At 39.7% G+C, this 19,371-nt stretch overlaps 1 protein-coding gene across 1 annotated transcript in view; it reads right to left on the bottom strand.

Moving 5' to 3' along the window:
* Positions 1-643: 643 nt before the first annotated feature.
* INADL (InaD-like (Drosophila)) overlaps positions 644-19,371 on the bottom strand; it is a 462,714-nt gene continuing 443,986 nt past the window's right edge. Inside the window, exon 42 of the mRNA XM_006879774.1 lies at positions 644-754. Coding sequence (XP_006879836.1) covers positions 644-754 — 111 coding nt within the window. The remainder of the gene's footprint in view (positions 755-19,371) is intronic.

Here is a 19,371-nt window from a genome sequence, read left to right on the forward strand (position 1 = left end):
TTTATGCAGTGTTTCTCAAACTGTGGTCTTCTGCTTATCTGTGGTAGAATTCCCCTAGGGAATGTGTTAAAATGAGATTTCTGAAATCCACTGTAGACCATCTCAGAGAAGGACCATCTCATAGATGAGATGGTTTACACTAAGAATGGGCCTGGGGAATTAACATCTTTAGAAATAGACCTTGTGTGATTATTAGGCAGATTCTATCTTGAGAGAAATTGCTTTAATGAGTTACTTTAATGGTAATGATGGGTTTTAATGAAGAATGTTAGTAGGTATAATCACAAGATTCAATCTAACAACAAAATTTCAGCTCAGACTATTGAGAAACCTGGTTCTTTGCATAATAAAGAAAGGTACATCTAGACTATAGATTCATGGTTTCTTAGGAAAGGAGGCATAGACATGTGCCAAAGTGGCCAGTGTGTCAGGTCCTGCACAATGGCCTTTTCAAATACTTGTACAGTGGAATGAAACCTTGTGAGAAATAAGAATCGAGTGCCTTCTTGGAGGTATTCTAAGGATTATAAAAAGACCATTTGGATTTCTCTCCTCCTCTCCTTTACAGAGAACAGCCTAGGGTCCGGAAAAGGTCTCACTGGCCTTTGCCCATGCACAAAGAGGCACTCTGCATTCAGAATACTCACTCTGTGTCTTCTGGATGGTGGTCAGCACTGGGTAAAGCAGGATGACAGCCAGTAGACATGCTTTCAAGTTGAGATGCTATGGCGCTGATATTGGTATCTGCTACCACCTGGAGGAAAAGTTAGAACAAAGTCATATATCAGGTGGCAGGAGAGAATTACAGAAGCCCGGCAATTGCGAATGGTAGGCGGTCCATCATCAGCACGTGAATTATTCTCTTTCGTGAACTGCTTTCTTTTTTGGCTTTCAAACTGAACTAATTTCCTTACCACATTTCTGGCCACTCCTTCATTATCTCCAGATTGCTGTAAGGTGCAGTCTTTGAACTTACCTTTTCAATCTACACATATTCCCTGCAATCTCTCACCACATGAATGAAAAATTATCTATGTGCTGAAATTCCCTGGATCTGCTATCTCTAGCATTATTTCTTACCTAACTCCAGATTCATATAATCAATTGTCAGCTTGATATCTGAGCTTCGAAGTCTAAATTTTTCAAAACTTACATTCCCCACATTGCATCAGAGAGCTAGCCGGACAATGACTAAGGATGACAGGAGAATCAATGCCTTTGACCTGTGGTGTTGGAGAAAAGTATGGAATGTACCATGGACTTCAAAAAGAACAAATAGGTTCGTCCTGGAGAGGGTGAAACCAGGCTGCTTCTTGGCGGCCAGGATTCTGAAGTTTCATCTGACATACTTTGGACATGTTGTAATGAGGAACCAGTCCTTAGAGAGGGACATAACAACAACAACAACATTCCCCACACTGCACCCTACTCTGTCTAACCTTTGTTCTGGTCCTGGTGGCGTTCCCATCTCATGTAATTGCAACGTGATTCTTTAGTTTCAACAAGAACTTTGCTGTCATCTTTTACTCTTTCTCTCACAACTCATATCTAATCCTCATAAAATTCTGTTGGTGTATCTACAGCACATCTTGCCTTGAGTTTAAAACAGCTTCTTCATTTGTCTCCCAGCTTTAGTCTGGTCCCATTCTCTGCGATATATATATCACTCTATCAGCTACAATGGATGGAGTTCTGGTAGTTACATAGTCAGTTGCTCATCAAAAGGTCATTGGTTTCGATCCACCTGCCACATTACCAAAAAAGAGGTGGTCTGCTTCAGTAAAGGGTCACAGACTTTGACATCTCATGAGGCAGTTATATTCTGTGTATGGTGTCCGTTTAAGTGGTAATCAACTTGATGGCAACAGGCTTTTGGCTGAGCCAGATAGACTAATTCAGTTAAGTATCTCATTCTTTCCCTTAAAACTATACAGAAGTAATCCAGGTTTCTCAGCACACAAGGGCCTATGTGATCTGAACACAGAGAGGAATGTTAGGATATGAGGGAAGAGAATGAGACTAACATTCTTCTCTGTGTTCACTCTGCTCTGGACATGCCAGCCTCTTGTTTGTTTTCTAAAATTCCAGGCACGTCCTCACCTCAGTACTGCAATTTCTGTTCCTGCTGCCTAAGACAATAAATATTGTGGAATGAATCTTTGGATTTCTGAGGCTTGCCTGTCAGGTGGTCATAAGTAAAACGAAAACAGCATAATGACATCTAAACACACAATTTGTATTCTGAAAAGCACTCAGAAGAAATATGGTACAGCCCTGAGAGTGATACAAGGAATCAGAATGAAGTTTTAAAGTTCCATTTCTTCCACTTAAATGATGCTATACCTCTTTTTCGCTTCTTCATCTGTTAAGTGGATAAGAGAAAAGCCTGCTTTGCTTACTTGTCCAAGAGCTGTTCTCCACAACGATTACATTATCAGAGCTCTCAAAGGCACCTTAGCTCCTCCTGCTTTGTTCCAAGGCTCATAATACAAAGACTATGTTATAATATTTATTGAACAAAGAAAGAGGAGGCTAACTGACAGCTTTGCAAAAGGGCTTGACTTGGTTGCAATTTCACACTACACCAACAGAGGGCACAGCTGCCTAAATGGCTAAACTGCATCTATTAAGTAGAATATTGAGGACAAGGAAGGTGACAGGCTTGCCCCAGCAGAATTAGAACACACTGTGGGGAAACTGTTCTATTCTCAGGATAGCCTTGCTATGTTATAGTGATGATAGGACTTTCTGTAAAGATGACCATATGAAAAATGACAGAATGAATATGGGTATATTTAGGATAAAAGCCTTTAGGGGGACATGTCAGATTTGCCCAGGCCACCAACAAACCCCTCTACTCTCCCCAGTTATCAGCAGCTCTGTCTATTCCCTTCTGCTGCAAGCATATTTTAAGCATAACCTCTGTAACCTCACATATTCTTAAAGTGCATCTCTAGAATCCATTCTAGATTTCAAAGGGCAGCTCGAGAAGAAAGAGTAAATTATTATAATGGAATGTGCAAAGAACTGAAGTTGAAGAATAAAAGCAGAAAAACTCACTTGATATTTCTCAAGTTGAAAGAAGTGAAAAACAAATTCAAGCCTCAAGTTGCAATACTGAGAGATGCTATGGGGAAAAATCTTAAATGAGTCAGGAAGCATCAAAATAAGATTACTTAGGTTTATTGTATCAAAAATAATTGGTTGATACTATAAAAATTCAGGAAGTACAACATAAAAAAGAGCCAATGGTAACAAAGGAAGAAGTTCAATCTGTACTGAAGGCATTGGCAAAAAACCAAGCCCCCCTGGGATACTAACTGACACATTTCACTAACACACATAGCCCTGTGCATACCCACCAGTTTATGCCAGAAAATTTGGAGGACAGCTACTTGGCTGACTGGCTGGAAGAGATGCATATTTGTTTTCATTCCCAAGAATGAATGTTTTCATTCAACAGGATGTGGAAATTATGGAACAATATCACTATCACATGCAAGCAAAACATTGCTAAAGAACCGCCAGAAGTTTAAGCTGTGTTTAGAAGAAGCGGTGGCACCAGGGATAGCATTGCTGATATGATTATTCAAAGGCATTTGACTGTGTGCATCATAGCACACCATGTCAGACATTAAGAAGAATGGGAATCCCAGAACAAGGGAACACTGCATGGTTTAAAATCAGGAAAGGTGTCATCAGGGTTGTATCCTTTCTCCTTACCTATTCATTCTGTACACTGAGCAAATCATTCAAGACTCTTACGAAGAAGGATGTAGGTTTATGATCAGAAGAAGACAGATCAACAACCTGCATTATGCAACTGATGCAGTTTAATTTGCAGAAAGTGAGGATGACTTGAAATACTTTTTGCAAAAGATTAAAGACTATGACCATCAATATGGATTGCATTTCAACATGGAGAAGTCAAACCATCCTCTCCATTGCACAGATAAGCAACATCAAGATAGGTGACAAAAAGTTTGAAATTGTCAATGATTTCATTTTTACTTGGATTCACAATCAATAGCCTTGATAGCATCAATCAGGGGATCAGAAGACATACCACATTGGGCAAGTCTGCTCTCTGGGGATCTCTCCAATCTACTGAGGAGCAATGATGCCAGTTTGAAGACTAAGGTGAGCCTGATTCAAGTGATGGTCTTTTGTACCACTTGCTATGCATCTGAGAGCTGGATAATGACTGAGGATGACAGAAAAAGAATTGATGCCTTTGAGCTGTGGTGTTGAAGAAGAGCACCAATGATCTCAAGGACTGCCAGAAGAACAAACAGATCTTGGGGAAAGTGCAGCCAGATCTTGGTGACAAAGATGACAAATCTTCACCTCATATACTTTTGTATATACATGCTGCTAAGAGAGGCTGGCTATTTCTTGGAGAAGGGCATCATGCTTGGAACGATGGAAGGTCAGTGACAGAGAGTGCCCCAACAAGAAGGACTGATGTAGCAAGTACAATGGGCTCACTTGTGTCAGGAATGACGAGGATGGCACAGCATAGAATAGAGTTCAGAGCTGTTGTTCATAGAGTTGCTATGAGTCATACTTGATGACTTCTAACAACAACAACAACAACAACAATACAGTAATCAACTGAGTTCATCTTCACTGATTACCTTTCAACTGTAATCTCCCTTCATCTTTTCATCTCTTCTCCACATTGCAGCCAATTAATCCTTCTAGATAGAAAATGGGTAACATTATTCCCTTGCTTAACCCTTTAAATAGTCTCCCTTTGGAGTCAGTTCAGACTTACTTTCATGCAAACTCCATTTATCTCCTTACACCCTTCTGCTAAAAAAAAAAAAAAAAAGCCCAAACAACCAAAAACACCCAACACCCTCAAACTCCCTGGCATTGACTTGGTCCTGATGCAGAGACCCTCCATCAGGTTTCTGAGGCAGTAGATTTTAAAGGGAGGAGAGTATACTTCTTTCTCCTGATGAGCCACTGGTGGATTTGAACCACCAGAGATGTGTGACCTTTGAGTCAGTAGCACAACGCTCCAAGAACAACGCCATCAGAGCTCTCCACACTCCTCTGGATTTCTCCCTTCCCCTGGCTGGCCTGGCCTCAATTTAAATGTGACTTCCTTATACCAGCCCTCTTTAGTCACCTCACTTAATTTCTTCGGTTTTCCTCTCCATAGCATTCTGGAAGTGTTCCTGAAAACTCGGGGTGGTGTATATTTGTGTAACTGTGAACATTCTTGCCTGCTAGATCATAGGAACCACGAGGATAAGGACTGCTGCTTCTCAGCTCCATATTATTGGAACTGAAATTGCTCAATAAGTATCTGTGGAGAAAATGCATGCATCTAGAGTCCTTCATTAAGGAATGAGGATCATGGAACTACACTTTCTGAACTTCTACAGAACAGACTGAGATTGATGAAAGTTATAAGATAATCTGAGGAAAGGGAAAGGAATAGAGAGTCTAAAATTAGTGAGAAATTAAACTGGACATCTTTTGAGGTTATGAGCATCCTATTATGGGAATAGAGAGTCTAAAATTAGTGAGAAATTAAACTGGACATCTTTTGAGCACATGAGCACCCTATTATGATGGGCGTCCAAACAGAGCTCAATGTTTGCAATCAGAGATGTGGTGAAGGAAAGTCCTTTGCTTGCTGAGAAGTGGACATGCATTGTCAGCTGGCCATAAAACAGATTATTATGGAAGTCAGTAAAATAAATTTCCTCCCACCTGACATCTTAAATGCCAAGATTGAATGGCATTCTTCCTTTAGTTGGGTATTTAATCAATATATACTCACAACGTACTTAGGACTTTATGTGGTTTAGTGCCAAAGAACTGCACTGTCGAGCCAAAGGTACACGGTTAGAATCCTCCAGCTGCTCTTTAGAAGAAAGACAGGCAACCTCTTCCCGTGCAGATGACAGCCTCTGAAATGGCACTTCACAACAACAATAACCACAACCCTCACCACCAAATATAATGTGTATCTTTACTTTCTGCTAAGCATTTTTCTAAGTCTCTAAAGAGGAAGGCATTATTATTATTCTTCCCAAATTCAGGATGATGAAACACGTCAAGCTACTTTCCCAGAGTCTCACAGGTTTTAAGAGTGAGGCTAGGTTTCAAACCCATGCAATTTCAGTCTGGAATACTGTGTTCATAACCATATAGCAACAGTCAAAGTCATTGCTATAGAGTTGGAACAGACTCATAGTTGACCCCAAGTGGGTTTTGTGAGGCAGTAAATTATATGGCAGGGAATTTCTCTGTTGGCTCTCAGGGGGGCAGCTTGTGGATTGGAAATGCCTACCTTTGGGTTGATAGCACAACTCCTTATCATGAAACCACCAGAGCTCCCTCTAATCATGTTATTGTTATCATATGTTGTTATGTACTGTCAAGTCAGAACTGACCCATTGCTGGAGTCTTCTCCCAGTCACACTTTTAATGGCTTCTTTCCTGACATCAGTGCTAGAGACTGAGGGACATGGAACTAAGGCTGGGAGTTGTCTAGCTGTATGTTGTGGGGAGAGGGAAAGAGAAAACAGTGTAATGGGAACGTTTATGCTTTTTTTCTTCCTTTTTATAATTTCCTTCTCTCTCCCCCTGCCCCTCAATCAACCTTAATTAAGTATATTTTGTACTTTGGTAGTAACCTGTGAAGAGAGGGTTGAAAGTAGAGGAAACAGGAGAGCTTCTCTTGTCCAACAAGTTATGGCTGATGCCATCTAGTATGGAGGCAGAGTTCCAGAGTGGTGTAAACAGTTAAGGTTGGTAGCTCAAATCCATGAGTTATACTGGAAGACAGGCTGAGCGTTCTACTTCTGCAAAGTCAGAGCCATGAAAAGCCTATAGAGCGATACTACTTTGTAGACATGTTGTTGTTGTTAAGGGCCACTGAGTCGAGTATAACTCATAGTGACCAGATGAACAATACATGTGAACTCTGTCCTATCGTGTGCCATCCTTATCATCCCTGACACTTTTGAGTCCATTCCAACAGATGCTGCGCCAATCTATCTCATTGAGGGTTTTCCTCCCCTTCACTGACCTTTCCGAGTATGATGTCCTTTTCCATGTAGTAGCCTCTCCTAACAACATGCTTGAAATACGTGAGACAAAGCTTCACCATCTTTGCCTCCAAGCAACCTTCTGGGTGCACTTTCTCCAGTACATATCTCTTTGTTCTTTTGGCAGTCCATAGAATTCAGCACTCTTTTCCAATTCAACAATGCAAAAGCGTTGATTCTTCTTACCCTTAGTCATTGTCCAGTTCTCAAATGCATAGCAGGTGACTGGAAATACTGCAGCCTGAACCGGGTACGTCTTGGTCTTTAGACTGACATCATTACTCCTCAGTACTTTGGAGAGATTGCTGAAAGCAGATTTTCCCAATGCTGTATGTCTCCTGACCTCCTGACTGCAGACACCAAGAAAGATTGACTGGATCCAAGCAAGATTAAAACATTGGCAATTTCAATCTTTTCTGCATCTATTTTGATGTTCCTATTGTTCCAGTGGTGAGAATTTTTATGTTCTTGATATTGATATATAATCGATACTGAAGGCTGCAGTTCTTGATCCTCTGAGCAAGCACTTCATGTCCTCACTTTCAGCAAGCAAAACCTATAAAACAGTCTCAGGTGGATGCTGCTGTGTCAGCACGCGGGAGCCCAGGTTCAAACTCAAAATAAACTTTGTTAATTCGGCAAAAAAAACAAAAAACAAAAACAAAACCCCCAAACAAAAACCCTATAAAACACAGGTTGTTGACCAACCTTACTCCAATCCTGATGCTACACTTCTTCATAAACTCTAGCTACTTAGATGATTTGTTCAGCATACAGATAAAAAATATATGAAGAAAGGAAACAGCTCTGATGTACACCTTTTCTGATTTTATACAATGGAGTGTCCTCTTGCTGTTTGGAGAGCAGCTTCTTGGTCTAGGTATAGATTATGCACAATTATGTGTTCTGGAATTCTCAATCTTCCCAAGGTTAACCATCAATTGTTACGATCCACATTGTCAAATGCCTTGCATGGTCAATAAAATACAAGTAGACATTCTTCTGATATTCTCTGCTTTCAGCCAAGGTCCATTTGGCATCAGCAGTGATATTCCTGGTGCCCGAGCCTCTTCTAAATCCAGTTTGAACTTTTGGAAGTTCTAACCTGGTCTTTGAGCCTTAGTGTTCAAGGTCTCAAACGCAGACGTTTGAGATGACTTATGAATTCAGGTGGGACAGATTCAAGGTTGTATTCTGGCTCTTGGAGAGATGGGGTTCCCATAAGCAAGGGATCAAGTGACAGCAGGTAACAAGTGTGAAAGACAGATGTGAACACATAGTGTTCAAAGCAGAGAAAGGAGACAGAATGAAAGGGATTTCTCCTGTGGAAGGCAGAGCAGCTCTGAGGGTCTTAACTACATAATGAATATTAAGGTCTGTGAAACTTGAATGTCTAGTTCAAAGGCTGTGGTGGCTGGAGTCTTGACCCAGTGGAGGTAACTCCAATCCTAAGAGCTGATGCCTGAAGTTTAGGTTTGCAAGAAGGCACCTGCCTCTCATTCCTCCACATTTAGAGACCTGGAGAGGAAGTAAATGTCTTTCTTACTTGACTCCTCAAAACCATTAACCTATCTTAGATCCAATTTACGTGTATGGAGAACAATAAGTGCTCCTTATTTTTACACACTGTGCTGCTATGGATATCTTGAATGGCTCCTTAAAGTTGGCAAGTAGAAACAGACCTGCTGAATAATTGCTATATATGTGTTAAATTTAATGTTGTTAGGTGCCACCAAACTGACTACAACCCATAGTGATGCTGTCCACAACAGATCTGGACTTAGCTCTACCTCGTGATCTAGCCATCCACACGATCGGTGATATGCTCCAGTCCACTGGTACAGTCACTATGTCATTCCACGGTCACTTCAAGTTCCCTTTGTTGAGGGTCTTCCTCTCTCTCTCTCTGACCCTCTAACTGCCCCAGCATGATCCCTTTTTCCAAGGACTGGACCCTCTTGACAACATGCCCAAACTATGTGAGATAAAATTTCAACGTCCATCTCTCTCAGGGGCATGCTGGTTGCACTTTCTCCAAGACATACCACTACCACCAACTCACAAATTTAAAAGAAATTTTCACTTTCTGACTTCAAGCCTATGCTGCTATAATGAAAATAGTAAGATGCCGTTTATTTTGTGCTTGTATCTGTAAGATCCTGCACGTAACACGTTATCTAATCTATAACTGCCTAAGAAAAGAACTATGCTCTTTATATTTTTGAAACTGAAGCTTCAAGTGAAGAGGATTCAAACTCACAGCTTTCTAACACTGATGGATATACAGCTCCTACGGAACCTTCACAAGGTCTTCATTTGAACTTCTAAGGCTTGAGGTCTTTGTCTTTTATCTGCAGTTTATAACCCCTCAACATCACTTTGCATCAACACAGACCCACACAGTGGTTGTCTTCCACCCACTTCATATTACCATCAACTGGAGAGTCTGGAATCCTGATGCCCATGGCAAAGCCCAGAGAAATTTCCGGTGGGACCCGGAAGTGAGTGTTAAAATTAGTGATTTCAATGTGTAACAATGGTTGAGAACTAGTTACAAACCTTTCCTTTAACAACATTCGTGTGCCCCTCGTTAAGCTTACTCGACACCCTCAGTTGCATATCTGTTCAATTCTCGACTTTCTTCCTTCTTGGGATTTTTTTTTTCTCCTCTCAACCAAACTGGTAACTATGATGGGTTATTTGCAAGTTCATGTCTTTCAACCTAATCAGCACGGCTCTGCAGCCAACTGAAGGTGCTTTTTTTTTTTTAAATTAATTTTAATGAAAGTTTACAGAGACTTAGGGTTTCCAGTCATTCATTGTGGTACTTTTCTTCCTGCCCACCCCCTCGCCCGCAAATCACTCTTCTCCTTGAAAGAAAAAACTCTTTCATTGTTAGGCAATCCCTCCCCCCAAGTCCACTCCACTATGTAGCCTTCACTCTGGACTTCTATAATGACAAGAATACCCATTCATATGTCCCTTTTAAACTGTTTAAAAAGGATACATGAAGGTGCTTTTTAAAGCATGTCTTTGGGCCAGACTGTGCTAGAGGAACAGACATACCACCTCAGTTTTGAATACACTCAGGGTCCTGGGGAGCAGCAACCCCTGCCTTTAAGTTAGAGAGTTTCTATGGAAAGGATTTATCAAGTGAGGTTGAGAGTGGATGGATTCTTTATCAAGGGAGAATGAAGGGTATTCCAGATACAGAGAATGCTGACAGTTGTCATCCAACTGATAGAGGATACCAGGTACAGACCCTAAACATGTGGAAATCACTCCTGTAGGTTTCAGTAGGTAACTCCAGTAGCTGGCCTCTCAGCAAGGTGGAAAACTTATCAGAAATGCAAATCCTTGAATCCTACCTTGTCCTATAGAATCAGAAACTCTCACAGTGGGACCCCCTTTGGTATTTAGCCACCCCTGTAGGAATTAAAGTTTAAGCAGCTCTGCTCTATTCAATTCCTTCTATTGCTCAAAATAATTTCTTTAATGTTTCTCAGAAAAGATCCTAGAAAAGATACCATCAGATGTACACTCCCCTGCTCAATGTCTCTTTATCTTCTGTTTCTACCTCCCTGCCCTCTCCTTTTCCTTCCCTACCCCTCTGCTCTTCACCTACTTGCCACCATCTCTGAAAGAAGACAAACCATTTCAAAGACAGTCAGAGATTGATCTGACAGTGACACTGATCTTTTCATGGTTTTGAATTCATTCTACATTGTTGGTAATTGTGTTATTATTGAAACATTTTTCTTCTTTTATGTGTGAGCTTCATACTCTTGGTTCTTTCTTCTTTTTTTCCATTTTAGGACATTTCACTTTTTGTGTATACCTGATTAAAAAAAAATACTGTAGATGATGATAAAAAAATTCAATCATCGCTCACTAGTGATAATCTAAACATTTAATGTTTTCAATTTCAGAGCTATGAGTTAATATGTGCATATGCCTATTTTAAATTTATCAGGATATTATCTGTTGAAATCTAACAGACGAAAAATTTAGCTTACCAAATGTTTCCACTTAACTTTTATATTACTTTTAGATTCCATTTGTTTTGTGTTTTTTTAAATCAACTTAAATTTTTCAGTTTTAATAATTGCAACAATCTTGCTCTGTTTCAAATGTTAAAAAAATAAAACTTGTACATGTTTTTTGCTGTTGTGTGGAGTAGGAACCGACCCTTGATTGACCCTCCAGCAGGTTTTCAGAGGCAGTTAATCACATAGGAGGAGATTGCCCTTCATTCTGCCATGGAGCAGCTGGTGGATTTGAACCATGTGCCTTCAGGATTGCAGCTCAGCTTCTTTCCATTAGGCCACAATGTATGTAATTTATATATATCTTTTTGAAACTGAAGAGAACCTGGATCACTTGCTGCAGAAGGTCAAGGACTGCAGCCTTCAATACGGATTCTCACCACTGGGTCAACTGGCAGCATCAGGATGGATGGTGAAGAGATTGAGATTGTTCACAGCTTTAGTTTGCTTGGCTCCACAGTCAACACTGTTGGCACCAGCAGCCAGGAAATTAAGAGATGTATTGCAATAGGAAAGTCTGCTGTTAGGGACCTCTCCAAAGTATTGAAGAGCAACAGTGTCACTCTGGAGACTAAGGTGTGCCTAATACAGGCCATGGTCTTTATTATCACTTGCAATGCATCAGAGCTGGACAATGATTAGGGAGGATAGAAGGAGAATTGATGCCTTTGAACTGTTTGTGTTAGAGATGAGTATGGAATATACCATGTACTGCTAAGAAAATGAACAAGTTCATCTTGGAGAGAGATAAACCAGGCTGCTCTTTGGAGGCAAGGATTCTGAAGCTTCGTCTGACATACTTTGGACATGTCACAAGGAGAGACCAGTCTACTTGGAGAAGGATGTCACTCTTGAGAGGATGGAGGGACAGCGCAGGAGAGGAAGACCCTCTAGGAGGTAGACAGATTCAGTGACTGGGGTAATGGAGGTAGGTGTGTCGGAGACAGTGAGATTGGCACAGGACAGAGCAGGTTTTAGGGCTATTGTATATAGGGTCGTTATGAGTCACAGGTGACTCGATGGCACATAACAACAAGTTTTTTTTTATACCTTACTTTTTTTTAATTCTTTTTTTATTCTTTTTTATGTGTGTACCGTCAAATTGGATCTGACTGGTATAAGAGGAGATTGTCCCTCCTTCTTCAGCAGAGGATCTGATGGACTTGAACTGCACACCTCTGGGATTGCAATGCAGCTTCTTGCCACTAGGCCACCAGAGCTCGCCATACTTTACCTTTTTAAATTGTGATTTTAATACAAGTTTATAGAAAAGTTGGATTTTCTTTCATTCATTGTTGCACATTTTCCTCCCTACCCACCCCATTCATTGTTCAATAATTTCCTCTCTTCTCCCTCCCACAGTTCACTTTACTATGCACCATTTATTCTTGACTGTTGTCATATAAATAATGTCTAATCATATATTCCTTTTAAACAGTTCTTACCTTCATCTGTTCCAATGTAGTATTTATTCCTTATTTTCTTAGTTTCTCCCCAGCCCCCAAGTCAGTCTTATTTTATAACAATGGTGTTATACAGAATGTGTCCATTAGTGACTGAGATATTTCACTCAGCATAATGTTCTTCAGAGTTACCCATGTTGTGTAATGCTTCATGAGTCCTTTGTTTTTCAGTGCTGCATAGTATTCCCATTGTGTGAATATAGCATACTTTTTCTATCCACTCATTTATTTATGAGCACTTTAGTTGCTTCTATCTCTTTGCTGTTGTGACTAATGCAGCAGTAAACATGTGTGTGCATATATCTGTTTGGGTAGCATCTCTGTTTTCTTTAGGGTATATTCCCAGTAGTGGAATTGCTGAGTCAAATGATATTTTTATTTCCAACTTTTTGAGAAAGAGCCATACCTCCTTCTATTGTGGTTGCACCATACACTCCCAGTGAATAAAGGTTCACTCAGCAGTAAATAAGGGTTTCAGTCTTTCCACAACCTCACCAACATTTGTTTACTGCTCTGTTGAACTTTGCTATTGTTACTGGGGAGAGATGATATCTCATAGTTGTTTTGATTTGCATCTCATTAAGAGCTAAGGATTTTAAACATTTCTTCATGTGTTTTGTTTGTCATCCGAAATGTCTTCTTTGATGAAGTGTCTGTTCATATCCTGTGCCCATTTTGCGATTGGGTTGTTTACCTTTTTTCTGTTGAGGTGTTGGAGTACTCTATAAAATTTAGATGTTGAGTCCCTTATCAGATATGTCATTACCAAGTATTTTTTTCCCCCCAGACTATGAGTTTCATTTTTATCCTATTGGGGAAATATTTTGATGTGCTTAGGAATTTGATTCTGAGACAGTCCCATTTCTTTATTTTATTCTCTCCTGGTACTGATGAGTCAAATGCAAGAATGGTTAACCAAGGTGGACAGTGTTTGGTGGAGCTCCCTGATTAAAACAACCTTGGAAGCAGGAGTAGCACCCACTTCCACAAAAGCTTGCCTCTGGAAACCCTATGAAACTGGAGAAAGGACGAAAGTTACACAGGAGGTGTCCAGGACTTTCATTCATAGGTTCGCTATGAGTCGCCTGCGACTCAATGGCACTCAACAACAACAACAACACGAGTTTCCTTTTTACTCTATTGGGGAAATATTTTTATGTGCATAGGAATTTGATTCTTAGAAGATCCTATTCCTTTATTTTATTCTCTCCTGGTTGTAGGTTTTTCAAGATGCTTAGAAGACTGTTTGTATTGTGGATCAGGGCTTGCAGAGTTCTTCCAAGCTTTTCTTTGATGAAGTTTATAGTTCTTGGTTTTCATTCCTAGGTCCTCGATCCACTTTGAGTTGGTTTTCAGGTATGGTGTGATGTGTGGGTCTTGCTTGACTTTTTTACAGATGGCTTTCCAATTTTGGCAACACCATTTGTTAAAGAGACTTTTGTTTCCCCACTTAACTGATTTTATCTCTTTGTCAAATATCAGTTGGCCATAGATAGATGAGCTCATTTCTGGGTTTTCAATTCTGTTCCATTGATCTATGTGTATGCACTGTACCAGTACCACACTGTCTTGACCCTATGGCTGTCTAGAAGGAGTTGAGATCAGAGAGTGAGATGCCTCCTACCTTGTTTTTCTTTTTCAAGAGTGCTCTATTTATTTGGGATCGCTTTCCATTCCAGATACAACTGGAAATTCACTTTTCCATCTTGTTGAAGAATGGAATTGGTATTTGTATTAAGGTTGCATTGAACTTGTAGATTGCCTTTGGTAGAATTGTCATTTTCACAATATTGAGCTTTCTAATCCATGAACATGGTATACTCTTCCATTTCTCCAGGTCTCTTTTTGTATAAATTTATATATGTATGTAATTTTAAAAGTACAAATTATTATACAAGTATTTAATAGATTAGTTCTCTGCTATAAGCTTTCTTAATTGCTGATTGCTACTTCCTAAAAGTAATTACTTTCAATTCTCTTAGCTATTTCTCCAGGGAGCTCTGGTGACCTATAGGTAGGGAATTGCACTGCCAACCCAAAGGCAAGTGGTTTGAATCCACCAGTTGCTCCAAGGGAGAAAGATGGGCAGTCTCCTCCAGTGTGACTCAAAGCCTCTAAAAGTCAGCTATGAGTCAACTCCAACTAAACAGCATCACAACAAAATCAATTACCTTTAACTCTCTCACCTGTTTCTAGTAGTATTTTCTTTCCTATTTCTAATTAACATGTTTTTACTTCTACTTCTTCAGATGGTTCTTTAGCTTTGAATAGTATTAATCACTGCCTACTGTGGAAGATAATAACACCCAAAGCCCTCATGCCACCTGTACACATTGTAGTGCCCGGTTTTATCTGGCTTATTTTGATATGATTTATAATGTTTGGGTAAATGCTACTTATGCTAAATCAATTATTACACTAGAACTAATTCAGCCTCAGACTTTCCAGGTAAAATAAAACTTACAATTCAATGAACTATTTCAAATAATCTGTTCTTATTTTTTTTTTACCCCCTAGAGTCCTGTCTCCTGCTCCACTTTAGACAAGTTGTTCTTTATGCCTTACAGCTTTATAAGCGATATAGCTGTCATTCTGAGATTTCAATGTTCTTATGCTCAGTTAGCTCGACTGGGTTTCATCTTTCTTATTATGTTCTTTTGGTGTTTTGGTGTGTTTTTTCCCCCCAAAGTTGTTACACATTGTTTTTTCACACCGGATCTTTCGCATTTGCTTCACCCCGCCTCCCTCCACCCATCAAATTGTGTGACCCTATGACTAATTCCCTCTGCCCATCCTCACCCCTCTGCTCTGCTCCCCCATCCTTGGGTCTTCATACTTATTCTATAATAATTATTTTATACAGTATTTGTCCTTATGGGAACTGAGTTAGTTCACTCAACATAATGCTCTCCAGTCCCTCCCAAGTTAGGTAATGATTTACAAAATCATTTCTCCTCTGTGCTGCATAGTATTTCATTATGTACTATAGTTTCTTAATCCATTCTATTGTGGTTGACATGTGGGTTGTTTCCATGTTATTGCGATGGTGACTAATGCTGCTATGAACTTTGGTGTGCACGTTTTTGTACTTCAGTTCTCATTTTCTCAGGATATATTCCAAACAGTGGAATAGCTGGGTCATAATGGAATTTCTATGTTTAGCTTTCTAAGGAAATGCCAAACTGTCTTCCAGAGTGGATGTACTATTTTACAATCCCACAAACAGTGTATGAGTTCATATCTAGCCACATCCTCTCCAACATTTATTACTTGCTGTCCTGTTACACTTTGCCACTGCTACTGGAGTGAGATAGATGGTATCTGGTTGTGGTTTTTATTTGTATCTCTCTAATTGCCAGTGATTTTGAGCATTTCTTCATGTGTCTGTTGGCCAACTGACTATCTTCCATTGTGAAAACTCTTTTCATATCTTTTGCCCATTTTGTAATTGTGTTATCAGTCTTTTCCTTTTGGAGGCCCTGGAGGATTCTATAAACTATTGATATGATACCCTTGTCTGAAATGGTATTGCTGAATGTTTTTTCCCCAATTAGTAGATTTTCTTTTCACTCTGCTGGAAAAGGGTATTGATGCCCACAGGGATTTAATCTTTAGAAGGCCCCATTCATCAATTTTATCATCTCCAGATTGAGTATTTTGGGTTGTATCTGGCAGTCTCTTTATACCATAGACTAGGCAAAACATAATCCTAGTTTGTCTCTGATGAGCTTTATGGTTTTGGGCTTTACTCCCAGGTCTCTGATCCATCTTGAGTTGATGTTTGTGTACAGTGTGAGATGTAGATCTTGTCTCAGTTTTCTGCAGGAAGCAGTCCAATTTTACCAGCACCGTTTGTTGAAAGGTTGTCATTTCCCCATTTGATAGGTTTTATTTCCTTGATGAATATCAATTGACCATAGATAGCTGGTCCATTTTTGGATTCTCAATTCTGTTCCATTGGTCTATGTGCATATCATTGTACCAGTACCATGCTGTTTCGGTTACTATGGGTGTGAAATAGGTTTTGAGGACAGGGAGTATGCTATGCCTCCCACTTCATTTTTGTTTTTCAGAAGTGCTTTGTTTATTCGGGGTCTCTTTTCCAAATATACTTGATAATTTCCCTTTTGATCTCCTTGAAAAATGAATTTGTTATCTGTATTGAGATTCCGTGGAACATGTCCTTTTGGGAGGGTTGTCATTTTCACAACATTGAGTCTTTCTATCCATGATCAGGGCACATTTTCCCTATTTATTTAGGTCTTTCCTTGTATCTCACAGAAATGTTCTGTAGTTTTCTTTACACAGGTCTTTCGTGTCTCCAGTTAGGTTCACTTCCAAGAATCTCAACTTGTGGATGGCTGTTGTAAATGGTATTGCTTTCTTGGTTTCCTTCTCTGAGTTCTCTTTGTTACTGTAGAGGAATCAAACTGGTTTTTGGATATTGATATTATAGCTTGTTGAGAATACATCCTAAATTCATTTGAATGGTGTTGACAGAATTTAAAACTTTTGTTGTTTTCGTCAGTTTATTGTTTCTTTTACATTGAAAGATTTAGCGTGTAAGTATTCTTGTTATTTATCCTATTTAGTGCTTAATGAGCTCTTGTGGCAAGAAGCTGTGCTGCAATCTCAAAGCCACATAGTTAAAATCCACGAGCTACTCCACTGGAGAAAGATGGGTGATCTCTTCCTATATAATATAACTGCCTCTGAAAACCCACTGGAGGGTCAGCTATGGGTTGGTTGTGGTACACAACAACAAAACAGTGCTTAATGGGCCTTTAAGCACATTTCTTTCATTTCTTTGTAATTTTCTTGATTTTTTTTTTTATTTTTGCATCTCCTATGAGCTGGACATTGGATTTATACAATTAATTTTGTATCTTATCTTTTATCTCTCATTTTCAACCTGAGGCTCACAAAGAAAATAATTGTTTATTTTCCCTGTTAATTTAATATATAGTATGTCTTCTTCTCACCAGCAGATGGTCCCTCTTGAAAGGTTTTGCTTGCTCAGGAGGATAGCTGCAAATATCCATGTAATCTACTTTTAGATGTTGTTGTTAGTGTCACAGAGTCACCCATGAATCCTTGTAACCATATATACAACAGCTCGGAAGCCTGCTCTATCCTGAGACAGTCTCATTGACTCCAACATACCTATCCTCATTGCCCCAGTTACTATACAAATCAATCTCATCTGAGGTCTTCCTCTTCTGCACTGTCCCTCCACCCTTCCAAGCATGATGTCCTTCTCCAAGGACTGGCCCCTCCTGGCCACATACCCAAAGTATGTGAGATGAAGGTTCAGAATACTAGCTTCCGCAGCTTTGTTCACAATAGCAAGGAGTTGGAAACAACCTAAGTGCCCATCAACAAACGAATGGCTAGAGAAGCTGTGGTATATTTGCACAATGGAATACTATGCTGCATTAAAAAACAAGGAACTCATGCAATATTATTCAAAATGGTTGACTCTGGAGAACATTATGCTGAGTGAAATATCCCAGTCACAAAAGGACAAATATTACATGATGCCACTGTTGTAGAATGGGACTGTCCTTGGGGTTGGGGAGAGACTGAGTAAGATGGGTTCAATAATGTATACTGCACTGAAACAGAGGAGGGAGAAAACTGTTTAAAAGAGATATATAGCTAGGTATTTCTGTCATCACAGGAGACTAGAGCGAGGAGGGGACCTGGGGGAGGGTTTGTAAAACAATGAAAGAATCTTTTCTTTTACTTTTCCATAATTTTTGGACTCATGTACTTATAACTTGTTAGTCAAATTTGTGTCTTCTAGGTTGCAACACCCCCATGATACATCTTCAAGGATATGTACATGTACAGCCAACCACAATCAATAAGAGTGCATCTGAATTCCAAAATCAATCTCCATAATAGTCTATGTGTTTCCTACTGCCAAAGGGGCCCTTTAGAATAGTGAGAGAAGATCTTCACCCTGAAACCCACAGCGTCCCTTTTCAGCAGGAAGTAGCTAAGAGAATACGCCGTCCCCTTTTCCTTATGAATCAGGCTGAAGTCTCTCTCAGGGAGGAGTGATAGGGAATGGCAAAGGATACACTGACAAAGAAGATTAATCAGAACTGGCTTTGACAAGCACTGTGGCATTTGGACAAGAACAAACTGGGAGGAGGGTAGAGAGAATAGTGCAACAATGAATGAGTGGAAGCCCAAAATCTCTGTAAATGTTTATGAAAATTAATAAAATATAATTATAGAAAAAAAAAAAAAGAATACTAGCTTCCAAGGAGAAAGTTGGTTTCAACCTCTCTAAGACAGACCTATTTGTTTCCTTGGTGATCCATGTCTCTCTGTTCTTGTTCATTTTTTCAGTCACTATATCTGCATTTAACAACAATGACAACATATCTGTTATGTAAAAGATGCCATGCAAAGGGGTGACAACACAGAGAAAGCCTTAGTTGGCTTCATTTATTCACTGATTCTAGCATTGATGTCTCCCTAACCATCAGGAGCACACTTCCTCTTGTTGCTGAATATCTCCACCTGGATGTCTATAACTACAACCATTATCTGCTCTCAAGCATATTCCTTCTACATTCTCTATTGGACTTAATATAGATCTTCTCATTCTATCAAGCTCTAAAATGGTTGGGGTGTCTTTCAGTGAAATCACTACAGGCCTCACAAGTTTCTTTTATGAAAATACTCCTGACGTGTTTTCTTTTTTTTTAGATTTTCTCTAACCTCCTCCTTCCCCCAACTCCCATATCTATTCATCTTGTCTGCCTATGTATCGCTTTG

This window comes from Elephantulus edwardii, unplaced genomic scaffold (genome assembly GCF_000299155.1).
Source record: "Elephantulus edwardii isolate Elephantulus edwardi_28Jun2011 unplaced genomic scaffold, EleEdw1.0 scaffold00005, whole genome shotgun sequence".
Lineage (NCBI taxonomy): Eukaryota > Metazoa > Chordata > Mammalia > Macroscelidea > Macroscelididae > Elephantulus > Elephantulus edwardii.